Source organism: Dermochelys coriacea, chromosome 23 (genome assembly GCF_009764565.3).
Source record: "Dermochelys coriacea isolate rDerCor1 chromosome 23, rDerCor1.pri.v4, whole genome shotgun sequence".
Taxonomy (NCBI): Eukaryota; Metazoa; Chordata; order Testudines; family Dermochelyidae; genus Dermochelys; species Dermochelys coriacea.
The window spans coordinates 710,388-724,031 of NC_050090.1; the positions used below are offsets into that span (position 1 = coordinate 710,388).

The 13,644-nt window shown below is 58.0% G+C and overlaps 2 protein-coding genes across 8 annotated transcripts; both read right to left on the minus strand.

The window, feature by feature from the left end:
- Nucleotides 1–436: 436 nt before the first annotated feature.
- Nucleotides 437–8,704, minus strand: LOC119847291 (C5a anaphylatoxin chemotactic receptor 1-like). Of its 7 annotated transcripts, none has more exons than XM_038381940.2 (4): nt 6,728–7,049; nt 5,319–5,485; nt 2,663–2,843; nt 437–1,885 (listed from the first exon to the last, which is right to left on the minus strand). In XM_038381940.2, the coding sequence occupies exons 1-4, from the start codon at nt 7,047–7,049 to the stop codon at nt 810–812; spliced, it is 1,746 nt and encodes a 581-aa protein (XP_038237868.2). In that variant the 3' UTR covers nt 437–809. The 7 variants fall into 7 exon arrangements, with proteins under 7 accessions (XP_038237868.2, XP_043357376.1, XP_043357375.1 ...); XM_043501441.1 differs by lacking the exon at nt 5,319–5,485 and adding an exon at nt 4,019–4,115 and having other exon boundaries at nt 6,728–6,863; XM_043501440.1 differs by lacking the exon at nt 5,319–5,485 and having other exon boundaries at nt 6,728–6,866.
- Nucleotides 6,028–12,824, minus strand: LOC119847292 (C5a anaphylatoxin chemotactic receptor 1). Its single transcript, XM_038381942.2, has 2 exons — nt 12,761–12,824; nt 6,028–9,791 (listed from the first exon to the last, which is right to left on the minus strand). Exon 2 carries the CDS (start codon nt 9,769–9,771, stop codon nt 8,692–8,694), a length of 1,080 nt encoding a protein of 359 aa, XP_038237870.1. The 5' UTR covers nt 9,772–9,791; nt 12,761–12,824; the 3' UTR covers nt 6,028–8,691.
- Nucleotides 12,825–13,644: the final 820 nt, after the last annotated feature.

Here is a 13,644-nt window from a genome sequence, read left to right on the forward strand (position 1 = left end):
TGGCCAGTGCACCCCCCTGTGCTGCATTGGAGCGGGAATCCACTCCTGGGGTGGGGCTGGTACATGCTCCCCCTGCACTGGAGGCCTGAGGGGCTCCGTGCAGGGGGCTGGGACATGCTCCCCCTGTTACATGGGTGGGGAGAAATCCCCACCCCTCCCTGCAAGGGACCTGTGCATCATCCCCCCGCCCATGAGGGCTGCAGAGCACTGAGCTGGGAGGAGGGGGCTGTAGGGTTCTGGGGGTCCCACTGCCCCCGGGCAGCTGGGTCTGGGACAGGGGCACCCTTCATCCGCCCTGCAGCCAAGCCCCTGGCTTTGCTTCCAATCAGAGTCACACTTCCTCTGCGAGGCAAGTCTTTAGTGCTCTGCTGTGGCAGGGATTGGGGCCGCGGGCTCCCACAGGCCCGCCAAAGAAGGGAGCAGGAGAGGGATCACCACAAGGCTCTGATTTATTAGTGATCTCTATTTCAGTGGCACCATACAGATGCAGAACAGAGAGACGGTCCTTGTCCCCAGAGCTTCGAGTCAGAGCAGTTCAGTGGTAATACGGAGCTAGCCCCTTCCCTGAGGGGCTGCAGGATGTTCACGGGGCAGCAGATCTTACTGCTCCCTCCAGCCGGCTCTCCAGAGACTCAGCTCCCCACAACACCAGCCAGGGTAAGCGACCACTCAAGACACAGATGCGGTACCCGCAAGGCACAGAATCTCAGCATCCCACAATGGACAGCAGCCAGGCTGCGAGCATCTCGCCTTATCAGTCCAGTCCCCTGCTCTCCTGGTCCCTCCTGAGCTGGGGGATCCCCACGGACCTAAACCGTTGTCTCAGTGGCTTGCCCACTGCCTGTGGACGTGAACTGAACCTGGCCCTCACCCTCTAGGTCTGCCCCCTCCTCCTGGAGGATGTCAGCCAGGAGGCTTTGCACCAAGCCCCGGAAGCCCTGGCCCATCCCCACGTAGATGATGGGGTTGAGGCAGCTATTGACGTAGGCCAGGCTGACGACGAGGGGCTGGGTGGCATCTGCCAGCTTGTACAGACGGGTGTTGGGAGCGTGGGTGGCCAGGATCAGCCCCACCACGTGGCAAGGGAGCCAGCAGGCAAAGAAGCCAACAATCACTACCAGTACGATGACTGTGGGCTTGTGGCATTGGGCCACACAGCTACCCTGGACACGGGCCAGGACCAGGCTGTAGCAGGTGGCAATCACCACGAAGGGGACCAGGAAGCCGGCGGCAAAGCGGAAGGTAGCGATGGACACCTCGACGGCGGTCTGGTAACCGGACACTGGAGCGTACTCCATGACACACATCACTTTGTCTGAGAATGCCTTGTGGTGCGTCGTCCGGAAGATGAAGGTTGGGAGGGTCATGAGCAGAGCCAGGAGCCAGGCTGCCCCGCTCAGGCCCCAGGCCAGCCGGGTCGTGCGGTGGTTCTGGCACCAGACGGGCTTGGTCACCAGGGCGCAGCGGTCCAGGCTGATGGCCGTCAGGAGCAGGACGCTGGCAAACATGTTCAGGATGGTGAGGGATGGGAGCAGCTTGCAGGCGAAGTCACCCAGCTCCCAGCGGTTGCCGCGGGCCACGGGCACGGCCAGGAAGGGCAGCGCCAGGCAGCAGAGGAGGTCAGCCACCGCCAGGTTGAGGAACCAAACGGTGTTCACCGTGCGCTTCATCCTGAAGCCCGTCACCCAGATGACAGCCGCGTTCCCCGGCACGCCCAGCAGGAAGACGAGAGAGTAGAGAACCAGAGACGCCCACAGGACGGGGGTCAGCTGGAAAGGCAGCGGAGTCAGCGTGTCGAAGTCGGGCGCAGTGAAGTTAGGGTACGAGTCAGGATCATAGTCACCATACAGCTCGGTGACACTCATTCTGCGCCAGGATCCGCGCCCTAAAAACCAAATTCGGGTTGAGTAAAATTCTCTCCCTTTTGTGCACTGAAATGGCACCGTCCCCAAGAGGCCTGGTGCTTGCTGCAGGAGCCAGCCAGGCCTGGATGTATCGTTGCATAGACCTGGCGGGGTGGGGGTGGAGGTCCCCTGTAGGCCCCGCAGCCCCTTCCCGTGCTCGTGTCGTGCTGCCAGCAGCTGAGCCAGAGGCTGGTCCCAAGCTTAGAGGAGCCGTGAGAGCCCCACAAGGCCAAGTGCCTGATTTCACCAACAAGCCCCCAGCTCAGCAGTTCCAGGCCCCATGATTTCTCTGTGGGTTAGACACACCCAGAGCTGCAGCCGGGACTCCTGCCTGCTGGATAACACACCCCCCCACACACACCATGTACATACCACAGCTACAACCTAGCCAGGGGGACCCTGCTGCAGGAGTCTCTGCCCACGGCCCAGTGGGTGCAGTAACGGGCCCCCCTTTCTGTGGCACTCCAAGGGCTAATTCCTACCACCGTGACATCCTTGGGAGCTGCCTTGGCAATGGGACAGGGCCCTGCTCTGACCGTCACCCTGGCCTGCAGCTGTGGGGGAGTGACCCCCCCCCATGACCAAGACAGTCACTCTCAGTGCGCCCAGCTGAGACTGGGGCCCCGTTGTGCCAGGGGCTGCACAGCGTGAGAGACAGGCTCTGCCCCAAAGAGCCGACAATGCAAACAGACGGAAGAGGGCTCATTCTCCCCACATGGCAGTGGGGGGCCGAGGCCCTGAGAGATGGAGTTACTCACTCCAGGGCTCAGCAGGCGTCTGTGGCAGAGCTGTGAGTTGGAGCCAGATCTCCTGAGTCCCAGCCCGGTGCCTTCCCCAGTGGCTCACCCTCCTCTGCTGGGGCTTCAGTGCCAAGCTGTCCCCACCCAGGCGTGGGCTGGCCACTGCTGCGCTCCGTGGGTGGGAGTCGTCTCTGCTTCCCTGGCGCATAAAGGGAAAACTCAGCCCAGGGCACCAAAGGGTTAACAGGACCCCCCCACACACACACACACACACTCACATGTCCCTTGCTGAAAAGACCCAGGCCCAGCTGGAGCTGGCTCTGCGGTTTCGTTTGCATCACACCAGAGCATTGGGCAATGGGGCCTGGCTGCCGTGAGGAGGAAGCTAAGCTGAGCTGCAGAATATGGGGAAGTTGGGAATTCTGCAGAGGCAGCAGAACCTGCTGGAGGCATGAGCGGGAGGGGCTGCGGGGGCTCTGGCCAGAGCCAGGGGTGAGGGTGGGGTGATGGGAAATTCCAGCATTGGGGCTCTTCCTTGTATTTGCCACGCAGTCCCATCCCGGGGCTCCCTCTGTCAATGCCTCAGCCCCGGCAGGGAGGACGCAAGCACAGGCTGTCGGAGTTGGTGTAGAGAAGGTCACTATGATGAAGCGGGACTGTTCTTAATGTTTCCTCTGAATAGTGTGGGGGTGCCTCAGTTTCCCCTAGGCAGTTCTTAAGTATCTAGGTGGTGGGATAAGGGTGTATGATTGTTGCAGAGTCCTAGAGGGCAGGTGTGTTCAGGGGTCTGGACACAGAGAATGGCCGACACCCTGTTTCCTGGCAGCTGATGGCCTGGGCCCTTCCTCCTGCAAGGTGAGAGCTAAAGGGCTGGAGAACAAAGGAATCCGGTGACCTCCTGGCCCGGGAAAGGGACAAAGCCCAGAGGAGGAGGGGCTGGAGGGTGAGTCAGTTTGGGGCTGGCTGGGGACATGGAGTGAAGTGCAGACATGGTTGTCTGGCTAACTGCCCCCCAAAATGGACCCAGCTGAGGGGTCCTGTTCTCTGCACCTACAAGCTCTGGTTTAGACCATGTTCCTGTCGTCTAATAAACCTTCTGTTTTACTGGCTGGCTGAGAGTCACGTCTGACTGCGGAGTTGGGGGGCAGGACCCTCTGGCTTCCCCAGGACCCCACCTGGGCGGACTGGCTGTGGGAAGCGCACGGAGGGGCAGAGGATGCTGGATGCTCCGAGGTCAGACCCAGGAAGGGGGGAGCCGGGTGAGCTGTGTGTCCTGCAGACAGGCTGCTCCCAGGAAGGAGACTTCCCCAGAGTCCTGACCGGCTTCATGGGGAGCAGCTCCAGAGCATCGCCTGGGGACTCCGTGACAGTTACTCAGCTGTCACACATGTGAACAATGCATGTCGCAGACACAGCCGCAGAAGGTGCCGTGGATGGTGCCAAACTGCGGGCCAGACTCCGGCAGTGAATCCTTTATTAGCTCTTTCTGTTCAGACTGTTTATGAAGCAGGGCTTACCACATGGACTCGCACCGTCCCCAGCAGATGGCACAGAGGGAAGCAAACAAACTAGCGCCAGCCTTGGAGTCCTTCCCCCAGGGAAGCAGGGTGTGGGTCACTGCCGGCTGCTCCTCAGAGCAGGGCTGGCCAGGGGCCCTGTCAAAATGCGCTGGTGAGAGACTCCCCACTCAGCACCTGGCTGCCTTGCAGCATCATAGCCGGGGCTGGAGTGGGATCTTCCCAGCATCCCACAGGGGAGCTGGGGCAGCTCCCACTCACGCCCCACGCTGACCAAGAGCCCAGGTCCTCCAGAGAGAGAAGAGGGCCTTAGCAGTGCTCACAGAGACCTGGCAAACTCACAACGCCCAGCATTGTGTGCATGGCCAGACTGGACCAGCCATGGGGTCCCTCTAGCCCAGTCTTCAATAGAGGCCATCGCCCACTGCTGCAGAGACGGTGATGGGATAACCTGCCCCCAGAGAATGTGCCCTCCAACCCACCCCTGCCCAGTGAGGGGTCAGCTCTGGCCCCAAAGCAGGGGGACGATAGCCCTCGACAGAGTGGAGATGGCAGCCACTTCCCGAGAGGCTGGTGTGCTAAGAACTCCGCCCAGAACCTCTGCAACAGCCCACAGCTGCTTACACAAGCCCCAGCATTTCTGCATTTTTAACTCCTACAGCTCCCCCCATCCTCCCCACAGCTGGGATGGCTGCCTCCCTGGGCAGGGGTGCGGGGACTGATTGCTTTATCAACTGCCAGTTTGCTTAGGGCAGCAAGAACATTCCCCAGCTGTCCTGTGACCAGCCTCCAAATAAACACCAGAAACGAGAAATGTAGTCAGTGCCTTGCTACTGCCCTGAGGGGTGGGAGAGAGGCCTGGGCACAACTGCCAAACTGCGTCCCCCCATAGGATCCTGCTGGCCCCAGGGTCATGTGTGTAACCAAACCAGCCACCTTTCAGCTGGGCTCTGGATTTGTTAGCGGTGTGGGCAGGGGCTCTCCTTTGCAGATCCTAAAACAAGGAGGGGCCCAGGCTAGGATTGGGTCCTTTAGGTGCGACCATAATACACAGACTCATGGGGAATGTTTCTGCTTCCATCCTCCAGACCAGCGTGTGCTGTCCCTGAGAACAGCGAGGACTTTGTGCTGGCGCTGCCCCTGCCGCTCCCTGCTACCTTCGCTTGTGGCACATCGAAAAGCAGGTCCTTAGCACCCAGCGGCTGGGCTCCTTGGGTCGTGGCCCCCCTGCACCAGCCGGGATCTGACCGCAGGCTCAGAGTCCTGGGGCCAGGGAATGTCGTGCTCTGTGTCCACTGGGAAGCACTTGACTCGGTGTGAGACGCTGTGAAAATAACAAAAAGAAAAGGAGTACTTGTGGCACCTTAGAGACTAACAAATTTATTAGAGCATAAGCTTTCGTGAGCTACAGCTCACTTCATCGGATGCATTTTGAAGTGAGCTGTAGCTCACGAAAGCTTATGCTCTAATAAATTTGTTAGTCTCTAAGGTGCCACAAGTACTCCTTTTCTTTTTGCGAATACAGACTAACACGGCTGCTACTCTGAAACCTGTGAAAATAACAGTCATCAAGGTTTCACCCCCAGCCGTTTGCGCTTTAGGGCCACAGACTGAGGCAGAGGGTGCCTTTAGGGCCACCCCCAGCTCATCGGACCGCAGACTCCACCAGGCACCCAGCGTGCGGCTCCTTTCAGACACCTGCTTTCATAGCCTTGACCCCGCCCCATGGCACCGCACACAGCTGTCCCTAGCTATGTCCCACCGCAGCCGCCCAGAGCTGCTGAGCTCAGCTATGAACAGGGTTCTGCTTCTCACTTTTTAACCCATAAGCAGCAGTCCAACATCCCGATGCCAACTCAAACACAGTGACAAAGAGGCATGTTTATTCACCGCACACGGGGAGTGGTTACTCAGGACTCCTGGGAGCAGCACCGCATGCTGGGAGGGCGGGATTCCTAAGGTGCACGCACTGGTCTGCGCAGGCCCTGCTGGCCGGGACCCTGGCAAAGAGAGAACCAGCGCCCCGAAAAGCCCAGCCTTGTGGTCAGCTCCATAAACTGCTAAATGTAACACACAGACACACCCCAACACTCCCTTCAGGGTGTGGGGAGCCCCATTCTCAGCCCCTCGGGTGCCTTGTCCCTGGGCCAAGGTCCCCCTGCCCCAGCAGATAAACAGATGGCTTCATGCTCCCACCCCAGGCCCCGCACACTCATTATCAAGGAGAGACCTGGCAGCAGCCACGTCTGTGTTTATGGCAAACCTGGAAATACCCCCAGGAACACATTGGTGCTGACCCAGCAGACAATGCAGGGGCCTCGCCCGGAGTAAGTGGCAGCACAGCCCTGTACAGTCTAATGGAGAAAGGCGTAGAGCCAAGGATCAAGCCTCAAAGCCACCTGTTTATCCGCTGGGGCAGGGGGACCTCAGCCCGGGGTGAGGAGGAGCCACTGGGACAGGGCTGCTAGGCCCTGAGGGAGCAATGCACAATCACACGGGGCTGGAGGGAGAGTCATGGTGAGGCCTCCTGGGGGGTTCTGGGCCCACAGATCAGGGCAGGACTCACTCTGCAGCAGTCTCCCAGCTCTGCCCAGCCAGTCCCAGCTGCTCCAGAGACCGGTGTTCAGGAGGGACGAGAGTTGAGGGGTGACGGAGCTGGAGCCATGCCCTGACAAGAAATGGCCGCTGTCTGTGGACGTTGCAGGATGAAACTGTTGGTTCAGTTCAATCGGTGTCTGGCCGCACAAAAAAGCAGGAAGGACGCAGGACAGCTCAAGATAAGCCACTGCGCAGCAAATGCCTGAGTGCTGGTAGGAGATAGCGCCAGGCCAGCCCAAGGGCTGGGCACACTGGCAAACAAAGGGACTCGAGCAGTTTGTAACAAGCATCTCCTTGGGGGGCGGTGTTTGGGGGGCCAGGGTGACATGCAGGAGCCGCTGGGGCAACTGACGACGTCGGCCCTGTCTAGATCCCCATCACAGAATCGTTTTAGGTAAGAAAATAATGGTCGCAGACTGTGTTTTTAAAACCCTTCCCCCACACCCCCAAATGCTTTGTTCCCATTGTTAAAACAAACAATACTTTGGCTTGCTGGGCACAGGCTCCCAAAGGAAAGCCCCAGAGGACTCACTCAGACCCTCTGGGTCAGCACGGCTGCTACACAGGGTGCTGTGCCCCAGGCCTGGGCGTGGCAGAGGTGCACTCAGACCTGTAACCTCAACAACTTGCCCCGTGGGAAGTCTCCCTGGCCCAGTCAGTCAGGGGCTGGCTCGTGCCCTGTAGCAGGAGGGCAGTGAATTCCTGCCAGTCATCCTCCCCCATGACACAAAACCCAAACCACCAACATTTCCAAGATGGTGCCCCTGCGGGGTGCTGGGGGGGGCAGTTGGCTCCAAAAGCCCAACCCCAAAATCCCAGCACTAAAACGGGGAAGTTACAGAAAATTCTGAGCCTCTAGCAACAGGGATGGGAAGGTAGAAACTCTCCCATAATCTTCCCCGGTGGATGCTGCTTGCAGCAGCTTGCACAGGGGCTGCTTGCATGGATGCACATGGGCACCTGGCTCTCAGGTGCTCAGTTGCACCCAGGCAGCGTGCGTGCCCAGACGCTGCCCCGTTCCAACCTGTGCGTCACACCCGGGGCTGGTGCCGACGCCTGCATGAGGGGTAGGGAGAGTCACGCCCTGCGGCCCTTGGTCTCTGTAAGCCCCACACTAGGGAGGGCAGGTCTCTGCCGCCCTCTCATGGCTGATTTCCATAAGAGGGTAACAGGCTACTACTGCTGCCCGGCAGAGCCGTTACCCCCATAGCTTGGGAGAGCAGGGCCCAGGCTGAGGGCCACCAGCTCCAGCCTGTGTCCTGGACTAGCAAGCACCCAATGCAGGGCTCCTGCCTGGGACAGCTGCAAAGCTGAGGGTGAGGCTCCATGCGCCACGTCTCTATAGTTAGCCTCCTGGAGGCAGGTTCTCTCTCAGAGGACCCTAGCCAGAGAGGAGACCCACGGCATGGAGGTCTCCAACCACAGAGAGGACCCTAGCCAGAGAGGAGACCCACCCAGCATGTTGCTGTAGCCATGGAGATCTGGTTGTAGAGCGATTCAAAAGTGTTGCTCCAGTCACGTCTCTCTGGCAGAGGGATTGTTGGGGGTGGCGCCAGACGGGGGCTAAGGATGGAGAAGGAATTTGGGGCAGGGGGACATGGGGCACTGGAAATTGGGGGGAATCAAGGCAGGAGCTGGGAGGGTAGGAAGGGGAGTGAGGTTCCAAAGGGTTGGATGATGGGGAAATAGGAGAATGAGGGCACGAATATTCAGATATGCAAATATAGAGGTGGCACTATGTACATTAAATCACCGTCTGCCCTGCCCCACAGTCTGCAGGGGCCTGGGGCACATGAGGGGAGGTGGCCGCACAGCTGTGGGCCCTACATGGACCTCCCCAGGTTAACGACAGTGAGCAAAGAGGAGGCAGCTGTCGCCTGACATGTCACAAGCCCAGCCTGCTGTGGGGCTCCTGGGGGTCCATTCCCCAGCTCACACCCCAGTGCTCCGCTCCTCCATCGTGGACTTGGTCTCCAGCGTGGATTTGGTCTTCTTCCTGCTATCAGCCGTGGAGTGGAGCGAATCCTCGCTCAGCACGTTGCGGAGGATGGACTTCAGCGAGCGCTGGAACCGGTCTTTGAAGTCCTGGCCCATGATGACATAGATGATGGGGTTGAGGCAGCTGTTGATGTAGGCCAGGCCCACAATCAGGGGGTCGACCTTAGAGGCGCCTATGAACAGGCTCATGCTGGGCTTGTGGGCAGCCAGAATCAGCCCCACCACGTGGTAGGGGAGCCAGCATACGAAGAAGCCGACAATCACCACAAGAACGACCTTAATGGTCTTGCGAGAGCGGGTGAAACGGCTCCTGTGGACACGGGCCAGGACCAGGCTGTAGCAGGTGGCAATCACCACGAAGGGGACCAGGAAGCCGGCGGCAAAGCGGAAGGTAGCGATGGACACCTCGATGGCGGTCTGGTAACCGGACACTGGAGCGTACTCCATGACACACATCACTTTGTCTGAGAATGCCTTGTGGTACGTCGTCCGGAAGATGAAGGTTGGGAGGGTCATGAGCAGAGCCAGGAGCCAGGCTGCCCCGCTCAGGCCCCAGGCCAGCCGGGTCGTGCGGTGGTTCTGGCACCAGACGGGCTTGGTCACCAGGGTGCAGCGGTCCAGGCTGATGGCCGTCAGGAGCAGGACGCTGGCAAACATGTTCAGGATGGTGAGGGATGGGAGCAGCTTGCAGGCGAAGTCACCCAGCTCCCAGCGGTTGCCGCGGGCCACGGGCACGACCAGGAAGGGCAGCGCCAGGCAGCAGAGGAGGTCAGCCACCGCCAGGTTGAGGAACCAAACGGTGTTCACCGTGCGCTTCATCCCGAAGCCCGTCACCCAGATGACAGCCGCGTTCCCTGGCACGCCCAGCAGGAAGACGAGGGAGTAGAGAACCAGAGATGCCCACAGGACGGGGGTCAGCTGGAAAGGCAGCGGAGTCAGCGTGTCGAAGTTGGGCGCAGTGAAGTTAGGGTACGAGTCAGGATCATAGTCACCATACAGCTCGGTGGCACTCATTCTGCGCCAGGCTATATATCCTGTAAGCAAACAATAAAATACAAAGGCTAGTCACTTCCTACTACTCTGCAGGAATGGCATTGTAACCACAGAGTTTTATGAAAACACAGATCCAGATTGGTCTGTGGAACTCACCGACATAAGATCTCTGTGAGGCCAGGCGCTTAGCAGGATTTTTAAAAAAGAATTGAACCTTTGTACTCATGGGACCACCTGGCGTCCCGCTGGGAAGGACTCAGGAAGTGTGGCCGGGATCTACACTGACTGAGAGGTGTTGTTGCGGGGGGGAACGACCTTTCCCTGCAGACAGGCTGCTCCAGAGCTACAAGGAGTTTTACACCTTTCTCTGAGTGAGATAGTGCTGGGCAGTGTCGCAGGCCGGATACCATGCTAGGCAGGCCCTGGCCTCATCCACACTGGGAGGGAAAATCGATGTTTCCCACCAGTCTCACTGCAGGGGAGCATGCAGCCCAGCCCTCGGCTTAATGGCCACAAATTATTAGGGTTCATCCCCCATCCCTGTCCTTAACCCCTCCCCAAAAAAAACCTTGCGCTTGAGAATGTTCCTGGTTTTGAACCAACCCCCCCCAGCTAGCAGCCCCCTGATCTTGGGGGCGCCTCAGGGCCCCAACCTGCAGGGAAGTGGGTGGAGACAGGGCTCGGAGCAGCTGGAATCACTCACAAGTTTGTTTTTAATTTTAATCTGCAGGAATTAGCATGCCTGAATTTGGTGCTGGATAAAGTGAATCTGCTGCCTAGGTGCTACCAGGACAGCTTCCCCAAGCACCATCCCCGGGGCCCTGCTGGCTGCACCCCCTCCAAGCCCCACCACCCACCCAGGCATTGGCTGCACTGGCGATGTGCCCCAGTCCCAGTTCCTGCCCCGCTGCACATCCCTAGCCTAGACAGGCTACACCATTGTTTGCACTGGTCTGGCTTTACGCTGCTTGGAAAGCAAATCACAGCATACAGTGGCGTTTGCACAGAGGTAGCTGGGATCCCCAGAGCAGACAAGACCTCAGTCCTTGGCCTCTCTGCTCCGCCTAGCCCCCAGGGGCCCAGGCGGCACCAATGGGTAGATGGGCGCCTGCCCTCTTGGGAGCTGGGCTGAGGCCCCCAGTGCCTTTTGCACAGACCAGCGAATGCCCATTGGAGGCTAACGACTCTTCACTGTGGAGCCAGTTGCTCAATGTCACTTCCTTTCCATGATGAAACAGCAAGGCCATGCCGTTGGGGCAGGAAGAGAAAAACAACTGGTATTTATAAAGCACTCTCTCCGGGTGCGGGCCCTGATCTTGGGGGGGCTTGGGCAGCAATGCCTACAGGAGTGAGCCCTTGGTGAAAACCTCCATCTGAGTGGTGCAGGTCACTGCACTGCAATCAGGAGACAGACCCCACACGGGTAGCAGCAAGTGCCTGAGCTCGGCATCTCCCCCTGCTTTAGGCTGGCGACAGGAATAATGTGATCGCGCAACAGCACAACCTCAGATTCACGGATTCTCTCCCCAGCTCTGGGAGGGGAGTGGGAGCTATTGGTTACCCAGGGGCTGATGGGAGCCAGGACTCCTGGGTTCTATTCCCAACTCTGGAAGGGGCGTGGGGGCTAGTGGGTCAGAGCAGGGGGCTGGGAGCCAGGACTCCTGGGTTCTATCCCCCCCAGCTCTGGGAGGGCAGTGGAGTCTAGTGGCCAGAGCAGGTGACTGCGTGTCAGCACGTACAGTTGCTCACAGAGCTAAACATGCAGAAATGAGGCTCTTTAGCCCAAGGCAGACAGCAGCTCCAATGCTGCAGAGTTTCAAGCCGCAGAGCAATCCAGTTTCGCAAACACAGGAGCCCTCCTGCCAGGGCTCGAAGCAGGCTGGGTAGTCATAACTACTGGGGGACGGACAGCTCAGGGCATGGGGATGCCCTGGCTCGGTCACTGGCACCAGACACGTATCGGAGCTAGTTGGCAGAGCAGTGTGGTTGTACACCGATCCAACCAGGCTGAGTTAAACACAGCCCAAGCCCCTAGCTGCCAAAAACATTGACTTAAGAATGGAACCAGAACCAGAACAAAATCCCTGGTGCAGGGGAAAATCTCAAGCCTGGTCCCCAAAGGAAAGTGTGACCAGTTCCACCAATTGAGTTACACTGGGGTAAGCCGCCAAGGGGGCATTGAGTACAGTATCGGAGGGGCTTTTTCTGGTTAGCTCCAGCTCCCTCCCAAGCAACCTCAACTACACTGAAAAGTGGCTGCTCTGATGTGGAATAAGTGTGTCTACACAGGAGTGACACCAGTATAACCGCACCACTTTACATTCATACCTCAGTTATACCAAAAACCACACCTGTGCAGGGGCAGCTCAAGACTTGTTTTACTGCAGTGACGAATAATGGTTGCCTATTAGAGAAGAGAAGACGCGGGTGCCAGGAATTGAGCTGTCAGCATCAAACCGAACAGGCTTGCCACACCATGGACAAACCCCGAGACTATTCCAACAACTCACATGCTGACCCACAGCCTATCTAAAGCTCCTACCCCAAATGCAGCCACCGGGCCAGGCAAATCCTGACCTGGGACACGGCTGGTTTGGGAGCAGGCACTGCCGCCGTGGGGCGATTTGTGGGCAGACTATCAGAGCAAGCCCAAGGGACCGGGGGAAAAAGCAAATGATCTAGGAGTGCCAGCCCAGAGCCAGCACTTAAGGTGGGTGGCTCTGCCTCACCTGGATTCTGATAGACACCCTCCTTTGATCAGGCCACTTTCAGCAATGCCCTGAGCGGCTTAACAAGCTTTGAGGCCTAAACCAGTCTAACCACAGCAACTTGTGCCTGTCTGAGATAATGACAATGCCAGAGCAGCTGGACAGCAGCTGCCCACAAAGTGCAGGCTGGAAGACACAGACATTTGCCCCCTTGGGCTCAGCTGTTCCCTGCTGGAAAGCCCCTCACACCCCTGAGAAGAGATGGCTCGGGGCCCGCGGCACAGAGCTAAGCAAGCACTCACCCTGTGTGCCCAGACCCCGCGGGCTGCGTCCGGGCTGCAGGCAATTTTCCCAAGTGCCGACAGGCAGCGAATGCTGAGGTTTTATAATGCCACAAACAGGAAGCTCCAGGGCTCTGCAGAGAAATTGCCTAGTTCAGCCCTTAGGAGCAGGGAGGGGGTAAGAGGTGGGCTCGGGCCCATCTGCTCCGATGTGGAACCAAGAGTGGGGAGTGGAGAGTAAGCAGAATCCTGATTCTGACTTGTTGGTAGGGATTGATTATGTCCCTGTAAACAGAGTCCAATCTCTAAGCTGGCGGGGGTGGTAGATCTAAAAGCAGGAGAGCATCTGTGTAGATGCTCAGAGCCCAGAGGGGCTGCAGTTGGTGGACACACCTAGCCAGCCAAAGGATTCTTGTAAGCAGGGAGGTTCAGCTCTCAACTCTCTAGGAGACAGGTGAGGGGGAAAGGACCCGATCCTGCTGATTGGAAGGATGAGTCAACTCTAAGAAAGAAAAAGAAATGTTGCGGTATGCACAATGATGAGAATTTGAAAACTAGTGTCAGTGTTGATGGAAATTACCTGGCTGACAAGGGACGAGGGAAGATTTGCCTATAGTTGTTGGCACAGAGGATACACCAGGTCGTAGCTTATAGGGATAAACTAGCTATTTTCAAGAACTCCTGGCAAGATCACAAAAGGTCCAATCCACTATTGACCTAGTCAAATATTACCACGAGTTTGTAAAGGGATTCAGTAACGCTGTTATTTCCATGATAAACCTTACCAAAAAAAGTCTGTTTTAGTCAAACTTGATTTTGATAAACCATTTCTGTTACATATTGATAAAGTTGATGTTAAACTGAACAGTGTAATAATACTTGTGATATTGCACTCTATATGATTT

Coding starts and splice junctions, on each gene's coding strand:
- LOC119847292 (XM_038381942.2), bottom strand. CDS start 9,771: ATGAGTGCCACCGAGCTGTATGGTGACTATGATCCTGACTCGTACCCT.
- LOC119847291 (XM_038381940.2), bottom strand. CDS start 7,049: ATGCTTGTTACAAACTGCTCGAGTCCCTTTGTTTGCCAGTGTGCCCAG. Junction 2,844..5,318: donor TCGATGTGCCACAAGCGAAG/GTAGCAGGGAGC, acceptor TTTATGCGCCAG/GGAAGCAGAGACGACTCCCA. Junction 1,886..2,662: donor GACGCCTGCTGAGCCCTGGA/GTGAGTAACTCC, acceptor TTTGGTTTTTAG/GGCGCGGATCCTGGCGCAGA.